We start from the raw sequence: 12387 nt of genomic DNA, 5'->3' as shown, positions 1-12387 counted from the left end.
CTACCTGTCTCGTGGTTCTCTGACAAAGTGCAAATACTGCTCTTTTTACCTAAAAATCATTTACCATCCCTCTAAATTACCTATACTCCCCAACTCCATGGTGCAGAGCATAGGTGAAGTGATTTCTGTTTTTAAATCTCATTGGATTGTGGGTTGATCACCTCCTATGGTTCTTCCAACTACAAAATAGGATGAGTATATCTTTGTCTCCAGTTGGTTGATCTCAGCAGACTTAAACCTTTGGAAAGAAAAAGGGTTTCTCTTCACCTTATGTGCTTTTCAGAGACCACTTTTATAGTAAGTGGTCTGTTTAGTTCCTTAACAGTATTCTTAATTGTTGGGTGCCAGTGGTTCACACCTGGAATCCTAGCTACTCAGGAGGCTGAGATATGAGGATGGCAGTTTGAAAACAACCTGAGACGTCTGTGAGACCTTACCTCCAATTAACCACCAAAAGTCAGAAATAGAGATGGGCCTCAAATGGTAGAGCATCAACCTTTAAGCAGAACTAAGCAAAAATGCTCTGGCTCTGTGATCACACCCCAGTACTGGCACAAAACAACAACAACAACAAAAAGTCCGCAGTTCCAATAACCACTGTCATATTTATTAATTTGCTTGTTTACCACCTAGGTGTCTCTTCCACAAGAATGCAAGGCACATATCTTGCTGGTTACATAGTTGGTACAACAATAAATGTACTGAATGAATGAATGACTCGATCCATCAAACAACCAATGAATCAATCTTATTTGCATTTGACCACTGTCTAAAGCCCACAATATCTCAATTGCAATAACCAAATTAGGTACAATAGTCAAATAACCTCATGAAGTAGGATAGATAATAGCTTTCTATTTTTCTTCAGCATAAAAATAAAATTAGTGCACAGAAATGGAGGGACAAAGGATGAACAAAAAGCAGTGGTAAGCCTGACACCAGTGGTTCACACCTGTAAGCCTAGCTATTCAGAAGGCTGAGATCTGAGGATCACGGTTCAAAGCCAGCCCGGCCAGAAAAGTCCATGAGACTCTGATCTCCAATAAACCATTAGAAAACTGGAAGTGGTGCTGTGGCTCTAGCTGCAGAATGCTTGCCTTTATCTGAAGAGCACAGGGATAGCGCCCAGGTCCAGAGTTCAAGCCTCACACCGACAAAAAATAAATAAATAAATAAAACAGAGGAGAAAGCTGCAAATACATGAAGGCAGGAGCCAGCTCCTCCCTAGAGCCTCCCTCTGCTACCATCCATTCTGCTTTCCACTTTCTCAGACCTCTCTAAGAAGTCTGTCTCCCTTCTCATGATCAGTCATGGAGCAGAGCATAACTTTTCTGGCAGATGTAAACTTCTAGAGTGTACATCAGGGGCTGCACCTTGGATCCCTTGTGCCATTCATGATGTCAAGCACACAACAGGCTCTCAAATGGCCTCCAATTCTGTCACACTCCTCCCCTGAAGAGCTGGAGTCTGGTTCTCTTCCTGCACAGAGGTAGCATTTCAGATATTATTTCTAACTTAATGAATAGAGCTTCTGCCCCTGCCCGCGGGGTCGGTCAACAAGGGCTCGAAGAGGAACTGACCTGAATGAGAGACAAACCAGACATGAGGAAGGAGACCAAGACAGGGTTCTGATCAAGGTCTCAAACTTTATTTTTTACACAGCAGTATATATAGCACGCTGAGCAGGGTAATTAGCATCAGCAGGTCAATAGGGTTGCTAGGCACCAAAACTGCAAAGTGTATCTTGCAAAAGGTCATAGGTGGGGAATCTTCAGAAGGTGCCAATCAATGTTGTCATAGGTAAGTTTTAAGGCTTAGTGGCTCTTCTTTTTTTGGGTCCAGTCGTGGGGCGTGAACTCTGGGCCTGGGCGCTGTCCCTTAGCTCTTCATCTCAAGGCTAGTGCTCTACCACTTGAGCCACAGCGTCACTTCTGGCTTTTTTCTTTTTGCTTATGTGGTGCTGAGGAATCAAACCCAGGGCCTCAGGCATGCAAGGCAAGCGCTCTACCACTGAGCCACCTTCCCAGCCCAAGGCTTAGTGGCTCTTATGTAAAGTGGTGGAGGTTCTTATGCAAAGTGGTGGTGCCAAGCAATGTTTTCAAACAGGGTATCAATAGGCTCCAAGGCTTAACAGCTCTTATCAAAAGTAGTAGCTGTGTTTTCTAGCAAACAGCACTTGGTTCCCAGCAAGCTTCAAGTATCATGGACATGTTCAGAGACTACATTTAGGTCAAAGAGGGAATAGAGCTGTCAGCTTGATCTTTTCCTCCTTCCTGAATCATTTGGTCTAGGGAAATCAAGCTACAACACAACACTGTGAGCAGACCACCCAGCTCCAGTTGAGACCCCAGAAGGGTGAAGAGCTAGATATCATGACTACAATCTCACACGAACCAGACCACTTCATACAGCAAAGTGCAAATCCCTGACCCACAGAAACTATGAGGTGTTTGTTCTATAAGTCACCAGATTCTAGAATTTGTTAGGAAAAGTGAGGAGAGGAGCAGAAGGGAGGGAAGGGAGGGAAGGGGAGAGAAGGGAAGAGGGAGGGAAGTGGGGGAGGCCTCTAGCAAAAGCTAAATCACACAGCCCAGACATACTCTGCTCCAGCCAACTCTGCTGGAAACTAGTTTCACCTCTTGCTCTTTCTTTTCCAGCCCCAAAGCCCCGGGCAACCACACAGCCCTCCTGGAACTATGCTCTTCCTGCCCTTTTACATTTGCTTTTTCCTGGGGGAGTGAGGAACGGGGAGGGTCCTTTTGCTCTTCCTAACATCCTTTTTCCATTTTATTTGTTCTATTCAATGCATTTTAAATTTTGGATTTTTCACAGCCTTTATATATATTGGCTGTGACCATTCCCCACATTCATTTGATCATTCCCTCCCCCCACCCCGCCTCATCTATCTACATTTAATGTTTTGAACCATATGGACCAATTCGAAGTTTGTACGTGGGCTGGGAATATGGCTTAGTGGTCGAGTGCTTGCCTAGCACACATGAAGCCCTGGGTTCAATTCCCCTGTACCACATAAACAGAAAAATAAGAAGTTTGTGTATATATGTGTGTGTGTGAGTGTATATGAAAGAGACAGAGACACTGACAGAGAGAGAGACAGAGGGGGAGAACAAGCATTCCATGTAGTAAGAGGCAGGTGGTTTTCATGCAGTCAATGTGGCTGGGAACAGAGGTGGGGAAGACAGGAGAGGAGGGGACCAGGAGTAGTTTCCTACAGGAGAGCCAGGGGCATTATTCACATTTCCAGAGATCACTATGACTGATGAGTAGAGAAAGTCATAAAAATACCACAGGTCAAGCACATCTTTGCCTCAATTTCAAAATCTAAAACATTAATAACTTCTTAAATAACTCATTTAGCAACAAAATCTGATCTAAAAAGACACGTGTATTAATAGTCTTTATTTATCCAATTCATGTGTTGTCTGAATACATTTTGGCCATGGGGGGAGGGAGGTGCCTGACCACAGGGAACCAAGGCTATTCCACAATACACTGTATGCACTGTGCCAACATTCCTAATTTTAAGAACACTTGTGTGGATGTTGCAGACTGAATGCTTGGGTCCCTTCTGCCAAATTCACCAATGTGCCAGAATTTGGGGTGATTATTTCATGAGGAGGGAGCCCCAAGAGTGGGATTAGTGTCTTCATGAGAAGAAACAGGAGCTCTCCCCTGAACACTGTCTTCACCCCTAATTGTTAATTGCAAAAAAAGCAATTAGCTATAAACTAGCACCTTGACCATGACCTTGACTCTGGCAGCCTTGAGCTCAGACTTTCAGTTTCCCCAACATGAGAAATACAAGATTCTGTAAATCCTCTGTTCAAGTTCTGTTCTCTCAGCTCACACTGACAAAGACCACCAATTATCAATATTTTAATTCTCTGCTGCAACACAACCATCATTGCCCACTATGCAGAATGCGATACAGCCATTCCAGATGTTGACCTTCCAACTACCACAGTGGTGTGAGACCCTTCAGGGGGAGGATGGTGGCCAGGCATGGCCTCTCCAGGTCCAGCTCCTGGCAGAACAACTGCTCTATTTAGCTGTGCACAGGATGGAGATCAACATCATCCAACACCAACATCTCACACCACCAATTTCCTTCCCTATGCCTTAGCAGAGCTTTCAGTAAGTTCTCCGCCACTAGGTAAAAAGCATGGCTTTCCCCTCTCCAAGTCGCACTTGGACTCTTTCTTGAGAACTCTGCCACGGCCCTGAGCAGAAGGTGTTTGGAACCACTTCCTCAGCCATGTGATGGCAACTCAGATAGTGGCTGCTCCTACAGCTGATATTCCTATGTCCTTTACAGTTTTTTTTTAAATTTTGGTGCCAGTCCTGGGGGTTTGAACTGAGGACCTGGGTGCTGTCCCTGAGCTTCTTTGGCTCAAGGCTAACACTCTACCACTTCAGCCATAGCTCTATTTCTGCTGCCCAGACTGTCTTCCAATTGCCATCCTCAAATTTCAGCCTCCTGAGCAGCTAGGATACAGGCTTGACCAACTGGCTCGTTAGCAAATCTCTCATTAGTCTATTCTCTTGTTTTATAGTTAAAAAATCCTCTGCGTTAACCTGGTTGAAGCCTGACTCTGAATTCTAAAGTGTGTCCACTACAGAGGGTCTAGGTTAAGAGAACCCACACTGGGCATAACAATGGCATCACTATCACAGTTACTAAGCACCAGGCACTATTCAAAGTGTGTGTGTGTGTGTGTGTGTGTGTAAACTCATTTAATCCTAAAACCTATCCCCTGAAGCACTAAGTAGTATAATTATGTCCATTTTATTGGGGAGGGTCAGTGCTAATCAGCCGGGACAGGAAAATCTGTGAGATTCTTTTTTTTTTTATTTGTCTGTCACGGGGCTTGAACTCTGGGCTTGGGCATTGTCCTTGTGCTCTTCAGCTCAAGGCGAGTGCTCTACCACTTGAGCCAAGGTGCCACTTCCAGTTTTCTAGTGGTTTATTGGAGATAAGAATCTCATGAAAGGTGAGCGCCCCCATGGCTCACGCCTGTAATCCTAGCTACTCAGGAGGCTGAGATCTGAGGATCCCAGATCAAAGCCAAGAAAGTCCATGAAACTCTTATCTCCAATAAACACTCAGAAAACCAGAAGTGGCACTGTAGCTCAAGTGGTAGAGAGCTCGCCTTGAGCTGAAGAGCTGAGGGACAGCACTCAGGCCCAGAGTTCATGTCCTATAATCGACAAAAAAAAAAAGAGTCTCAAGAACTTTCCTGCGCGGATTGACTTGGAACCATGATTCTCAGATCTCAGATTCCTGAATAGCTAGGATTACAGACTTGAGCCACCAGCCCCCAGTGTCTGTGAGATTCTTATCTCTAATTAACTACCAAAAGAGCCAGAAGTGGAGCTGTGACTCAAGTGGTAGAGCACTAGCCTTGAGCAAAAGAGGTTAGGGACAACACCCAAGCACAAAGCTCAAGTCCCAGGAGAACGTCTCCACTCTCCCTCCCCCCAAAAAATTAAAGAAATGACAAAAGAAAGAGATTAAGAAATGTATTCAGGCTGGGCAGTGATGGCTCACACCTGTTATCTTAGCTATTCAGAAGGCTGAGATCTGAGGATCATGCTTTAAAGCCAGCTTGGGCAGGAAAGACCATGCTAGATTATTAGACTTTCCCAGAAAACCTCACAGACATCCAGGTACAGAGAATAAAGAAAAGTTTATTGCCAGGAAAGGACCCGGCAAGAAACCTTCTCACAGGGGAGAAGTGAGAAGCAGCACCAGCTATGTCTAAGGTGACCTATATAACCTAGGAGGTTTAGGAGGGGCTAGAAAGGATGAGGAGGCAGAGACCCTGGTGTGGAAGTGTGGGCCAGGGGCTTCATAATGGAAGATGAGGATTTATGGCTACTGTCCAAATAGTAGATAAGGGGTCTCTCAACTGCCCAGACCTGAAGATCACTCTAAGAGGCTCTTGTTGCTTACATGGCTTATATGGTGGTAGCTATTCCAGAGAAGAGCCATCCCAAGGTAGAGGGTGTTGGAGGCTGATTATTTACTGCCTTTACCAAGTGGGCCTGGTGTTGCCTAGGAAGGGAACATACTAAGCTGTGGAGAAGGGAAGGAGTGTACTAAGCTATGGGAAGGGAGTTCATTTTGCTAACTGTCCATGAGACTCTTCTCTCCAATTACCCATCAAATTACCCATCCAATTACCCAGACACAGAACTGTGGCTCAAGTGATAAAGCTCTAGCCTGGACCAGAAAGGCTTAGGGAGAGCGCCTACGTTCTGAGTTCAAGTCCAGGACCAGCACCAAATAAATAAATCAATAAATAATGTATCTAAACACATATAACTAGGACAGTGATGTCTGGATCAAACCCAGACAAAACAGAGGTCTTGAAAGGTTGGTATTAAGGCAGAATGAGAATGAGGCAAGGAGACAAGGGGTAGTAAGGAAGGCAGTCTGAAAGGTACCACATGGCCTTTACTGGGCTCTCAAGGTCATGTCTGAAATTCACTGTCTGGCAGCAGTACAACAGGTCTGAAGGTCAGAGACTGGGTCCCTCCCTCTAGGAATATTGGAGCACATTCAGTATTCAGTAAGAAACTGATGGATGACTCACATGTAAATGAAGCAGAACCATAGACTCAGCCAGCAGCCCTCAATCAGGCTGAGACTGCACAGCAAGGCCTGGAACTGGAGTGTACACATCCTTCCCAGGATCATCCTGGGCTTCTCCCTGACTCACCTGGCCCAGCTATAAATGCCTGACAGAGGTAAACAAAACAATTAGTTGGCTGCATGACTTAGCTACTAAACACAGTATTCCATGAACTGCAAGGTAGACTAGGCAGACCCAGCTCTGCCTATGGCCCAGCTTCTCCCAAATCTGGGGACTTTGACTACACCTTGCTGTTTTCCCAGTCTGGACTGCTGTCTGTGCTGCACCTCTGCCTAGAATCACATGGCTTCCCACCCCTTCCCTAGCCTTTAGGGCCTGGCTGAATCATCACACTCAACTTGAAAAGAATAGTCAGCGCTTCCCTTTTCAGGAGGCCAGGCTCTCCCATGAACTTGCACACACCTGTACTCACAGAAGCCAGAGAGACACACTGCATTCTGGGATTAGGACTTCAGGCTCTGCAGGCCAGTCAGCATTTCAGCAGCCAGCTGTGTGGCCCTGAGTGAAGCATATCTCTTGCCCTATGCTTAGTACCCTCATCTATAAAATGGAGCAATTATGGTCCACATATTATTAGGCTGATGTGATCATGAGCAGGGTACCAGATACTGCAATCCTAGTTAATGAAGAGGCTTGATAAAGAGAGTCACACTTCCAAATCAATCCGGGCAGAAAAGTCTGCAAGATTTCATCTACATGGAAGGCAGTGTGTGCTTGTGATGTCAGGAAGAGCGGCAGTCTAGAATAAATGAATCACATTCAGGTATTCACTCAGGCAGGAAGTGAAATCCTATCATAAAAAAACAATCAGTAAAAAACAGGGCTGCAGACATGGTTCATTTGGCAGAGCACCAGCCTAGCAGAGTCCAAACCTCAGAACCCCCAGCCCCCTAGAGAAAAAGAACAATAATATAGAGAGTACTTAGTACTGCACCAGCAATAACTATTATATATGATGAATATCCTGAGCTCAGACGTTGCAGATTATTTGGCATCTGGATACCTGCAGGTGGGCACAGTAGATGAATGAAAGGATCCATTCTCTTTTAGCATCAGCTGCTGCTCTCCCTGGCTCCATGCTTCCTTCATGTTCCTTCACTTACCTTCTTGAGACATCTGTGCTTCCCTCATCCTAGGCTTACAACTACCCACAGCCACAAGAATCCTGCAAGTGGATTTTACATCTAATATCAGCTTTGGGTTTCAGTTGAAACACTAAATACAACAAGGAAAAGGTGCTTTTCAATTTTAATTTTATTTCTTCTTGTCATTATGGCTTTTTTGTTTTCTGGGTTGGCTAATGGGTCACTGGGAATTCAGTCACTGAAGTTGTTACTTGTTTTGGCTAGAAATGTTATTTATGTAATAAATACCAATATGGGGGATGATTAAAACACACACATTGACACACACACAAAAACAAAAACAAAACAAAACAAAAAACCTTCCCTCACTGCCTCCTGCCTCCCTGCCTCCTGAAGTCCAGCTTCTATAGCCCAGTCATCAAAGCATTGTGACCGGTCCCTTACCCACCACTGCAATTACTCTCTAGCAGATATTAACAGAACTTTCAGTGACTCGGCCTCACCCGTTATAGCTGGAATAGGCCCCCTCTTACCACGTGAGAGGCCCAGTCATACTGCATACACATGACTACAGTCTTGATCTTCTTAAGGACCACCTTAAAATTTACTCACTACTTTAGCCAGGCACAAGTGGCTCATGCCTGTAATCCTAGCTACTTAGTAGGCTGAGATCTGAGGGTCTTGATTCAAAGCCAGCCTTGGCAGGAAAGTCTATGAGACTCTTTTCTCAAATGAACCACCACATAACCAGAAATGAAGCTGTGGCACAGCACCAGCCTTGAGCAAAAAAGTTAAGGGACAGCACTCAGAGCCTACATTCAAACCTCAGTATTTGCATCAAAAACAACAAAAACAAACAAACAAAAAAACATCTTATCACTTGCAGAAGCCTTTTCAGATCTCCACAGCATAATCTCTTCATGGTAAAACATTCCACTGGTCTCCTCTTCCAGAGGGAATTATTCTATGTCCTGCCTTGCATGCTACAGCTCTGTCAACTCATTTGTGTTCCCTGTTACACTGAGAGTGTTTGGGTTTGTTTCTTTCTTTCTTTTTGCCAGTCCTGGGGCTTGAACTTGGCCTAGGTGCTGTCCCTGAGCTTCTTTTGCTTAAGGCTAGCACTCTACCACATGAGTCTCAGCAACACTTCTGGCTCTTTGTCTTTATGTGTACTGAGGAACCCAGGGCTTCATGCATGCTAGGCAAGCACTCTACCACTAAGCCACATTCCCAGCCCTGGGAGTGGTTTTTTATAACTACCACACAGAACTCCCCCAAATTTAGTTTGGATCCAGAACAAAACTGTTGGTATCAATGTAGATGGAACTCAGATCAACTGAGAGACATTGTAGTGGAGTGACAAAACGCAAGGACCACATATTCAGACAATGATGTTGATGGAAATCTCTTAATCAGGAGAGTGGTTTTAGTTAAAGAACACATATGGGCAGTGGGATTTGTTAATCCTCCATGGAAGGAAGGATCATTTGTAAGAATTAAAAAAGGAACAGAAGGAGCTAGAAGAGATCAAGACAGTTATCCCTACCTCTGGGATCGCTTGGTGTGCTTTGGCCAAAAGTAGCATAACCCGGGGCTGGGAAGGTGGCTCAGAGGCAGAGCGCTTGCCTTGCATGCATGAGGCCCTGGGTTCAATTCCTCAGCACCACATAAGCAAAAAAAAGAAAAAAGCAGGAAGTGACACTATGGCTCAAGTGGTAGAGCGCTAGCCTTGAGCTGAAGAGCTGAGGGACAGTACCCAGGTCCAGAGTTCAGGCCCCATGACCGGACCCCCCCCCAAAAAAGAAGCATAACCCCAATCTGACTTCGTCTTTGTAGGGGTAGTCTTTCCAACAAAGTAGCGTAGGATTAAGGCCCCACTCTATTCCAGCAGGAACACCCTTTAACCATGTTAATTACAATCACCCTGTTTCCAACTAAAGTCATATTCTGAGGATTGAGTCTTAGAATTTTAACAGGTTGTTACTGTGTGTGTGTGTGTGTGTGTGTGTGTGTGTGTGTGTGTGTGTGTGTCTCGTGCTGCTACTGCAGCTTTAATTCAGGGCCTGGGAGCTGTCCCTTCGCGTTTTCACTCAGACTTTTTGGTGTTAACTGGACACTAACTGGACATTGCTACCTGACCAGGCTTTGAACTGTGATCCTCAGATCTCAGCCTCCTGAGTAACTATGATTGCATGTGTGGGCCACTGGTATAACAGATCTTATTTGAGGAAACAATTCCATCTGTGAATCCGTTTACCCCTTCATGGGGCCTAAGGAAAGACTGAGTCACTGGGATGCAGCCTTTCTCCCTAAGAGACCTACCTCTGGTCCCAAAGGACCCTCACCCTAGCTGCAGCAAACACCTTCCCCCCAACACAGTAAACAGAGGCCCACATTTCCAAGAACAAAATCTTACCCCAAAGAGACTCTTTTGTGCTTAAAAAGACCATCTCAATTATGAAATTGTAACTCTCTATACATCATCTTTATTATGGTGGTAAAAAATGGTTTTATAAGACCATCTGAAGGGAGAGAACTAGACAGATCCTCACTCAGAGACACCACCCACAAAGCCATGTAGGCGAAGGGGATGGACAGATTGATGCTAATGGACAGTTTAAGAGGAAGTCAAAAAAAAAAAAAAAAAAAAGAGGAAGTCAATCAGTTCAGGCCAGGAACCAGCTGCTCTTCCAGGAAGCTCATCCTTCTGAGGTATCTGATCTTACCTGAGGAAATGAAAGCACAAGAATGCAGCCTCCTGAGGGACAATGTGTACAGTGTCTCCTAGCACCAAGAGCAGAAAGACTTCCAAATGACATACAAGGGAACAGCAGCAGATAAAGAGTCCTGGATGCCCGGCATCCATTGCTCAAGCCTATAACCCTAGCTATTCAAGATGCTGAGATCCGAGGATAGAGATTCAAAACCAGATAGGGAAGACAAGTCCATTAGACTTTTACCTCCAATTAATCACCAAAAAGCCAAAAGTAGAGTATGGCTCAAATGGTAGATTCACAGTCTTAAGCAAGAAATGCTAAAGGCAACCAGGAGCCAGTGGCTCATGCCTGTAATCCTAGCTACTCAGGAGGTTGAGATTTGAGGATCGTAATTCAAAGCCAGCCTGGGAAGGAAAGTTTGTAAGACTCTCATCTTCAATTAACCACCAGAAAACCAGAAGTAGCAGTGTGGTTTAAGTGGTAGAGTACTTGCCTTGAGCTGAAGAGCTGAGGGACAGTGCCCAGGCCCAGAGTTCAAGCCCCACGACTTACAAAAAAAGAAAGAAATGCTAAGGACAGTGCCTAGGCCCTGTGTTCAAGCCCCAATACCAATAAACACACACACACACACACACACACACACACACACACACACACACACACACACACATACACACACACACACACACACACACACACACACACACACACACACACACACACACACGGAATCTCAGCAGGAACACAACAGTCAGTCAAGATACTGATGCTACTATGTGCTTGTCTTTGGAAGAATCAGTTCATAAGACAGATGAGGTCCTGAATCTTATGGTGCTCACGATCTACAAGTAAACCAACAAGCAAGCAGATTCTAGTCAGTGGATCATTCACAGATATGTTGCAGAGTGATAAGGGAATTTCTAGACGTCAGCTCTAAGAGATGCCTATCAAAACAGATGCCCGTGGCTTGTTTCTGTAATCCTAGTTACTCAGGAGGCTGCAATCTAAGGGATCACCCAGACAGGAAAAGCCCATGAGGCTCTTATCTTCAATTAACCACCAAAAAAGCCAGCATGGGATTGGTAGTTCAAGTGGAAGAGTACCAGCCTTGAGTAAAAATGTTCAGGACCCAGGATGAAAACAAAAAAAGCTAACAATAACAACACCAAAGGCTGTCTGAGGGGGCTGGGAAGGTGGCTCAGTGGTAGAGCACTTGCCTTGCATGCCTGAGGCCCTGGGTTCAATTCCTCAGCACCGCATAAGCAAAAAGAAAAAAAGCCAGAAGTGGCACTGTGGCTCAAGTGGTACAGCACTAGCCTTGAGCTGAAGAGCTGAGGGACAGCACCCAGGCCCAGAGTTCAAGCCCCACGACCAAAAAAAAAAAAATGGCTGTCTGAGGTGACACTAGAGCTGAAACCTCAAAGGTGAAGAGAACTAAGTCAAAGTTGTTAGGAAGAGCATTCATTCATTCTCTGAGCAAAAACCTAAGGTAGGAAGTGAGCCCCCTGTGTAAGACAGCCAACAGGCTGGAGTGTGATGGTGAACACAACCAACACACACAAAATGAAGCTGGAGGGGTACAAAAGGGCCAGACAAGGCAGGAGCTTGAACTTGAGCAGTAGCTGCAAGGCACTAATGAATTCTAGAAAAGAGATAGGAGCCTCTGATTTTACTCATAAATGCATTCTCTGGCTGGGTGTTAAAAATGGACTTAGATTCCAGCAGAAGTGGGGAGAAGAGCTAGGAGCGTTGAGCAAGGATCCAGGAAAGCTAGGATAGGGTAAGAGGAGGGAAATGGGCGGAGTCAGAATCAAAGTTTGGGCCAGATTCAGTAGAGAACTCAGAGCTTCACTGAGATCCCAGGGCTAAAGCAGGAACATTAGAACTCACTCTCCCAAGTCACACAAC

The 12387-nt window shown here is 45.2% G+C and overlaps 1 protein-coding gene across 2 annotated transcripts in view; it reads right to left on the bottom strand.

The window, feature by feature from the left end:
• Nucleotides 1-167, bottom strand: part of LOC138819646 (protein Noxp20-like) — a 155120-nt gene extending 154953 nt beyond the window's left edge. For both annotated transcript variants that reach the window (XM_070011125.1, XM_070011126.1), the window contains exon 1: nucleotides 81-167. In XM_070011125.1, coding sequence (XP_069867226.1) covers nucleotides 81-142 — 62 coding nt within the window. In that variant the 5' untranslated portion in view covers nucleotides 143-167. The remainder of the gene's footprint in view (nucleotides 1-80) is intronic.
• Nucleotides 168-12387: the final 12220 nt, after the last annotated feature.

The sequence above is a fragment of the Dipodomys merriami genome, unplaced genomic scaffold (assembly GCF_024711535.1).
Source record: "Dipodomys merriami isolate MVZ:Mamm:240054 unplaced genomic scaffold, mDipMer1.0.p SCAF_806, whole genome shotgun sequence".
Taxonomy (NCBI): domain Eukaryota; kingdom Metazoa; phylum Chordata; class Mammalia; order Rodentia; family Heteromyidae; genus Dipodomys; species Dipodomys merriami.
The sequence above is the reverse complement of the archived record's forward strand: the minus strand, read 5'-3'. Positions and strand labels throughout refer to the sequence as shown.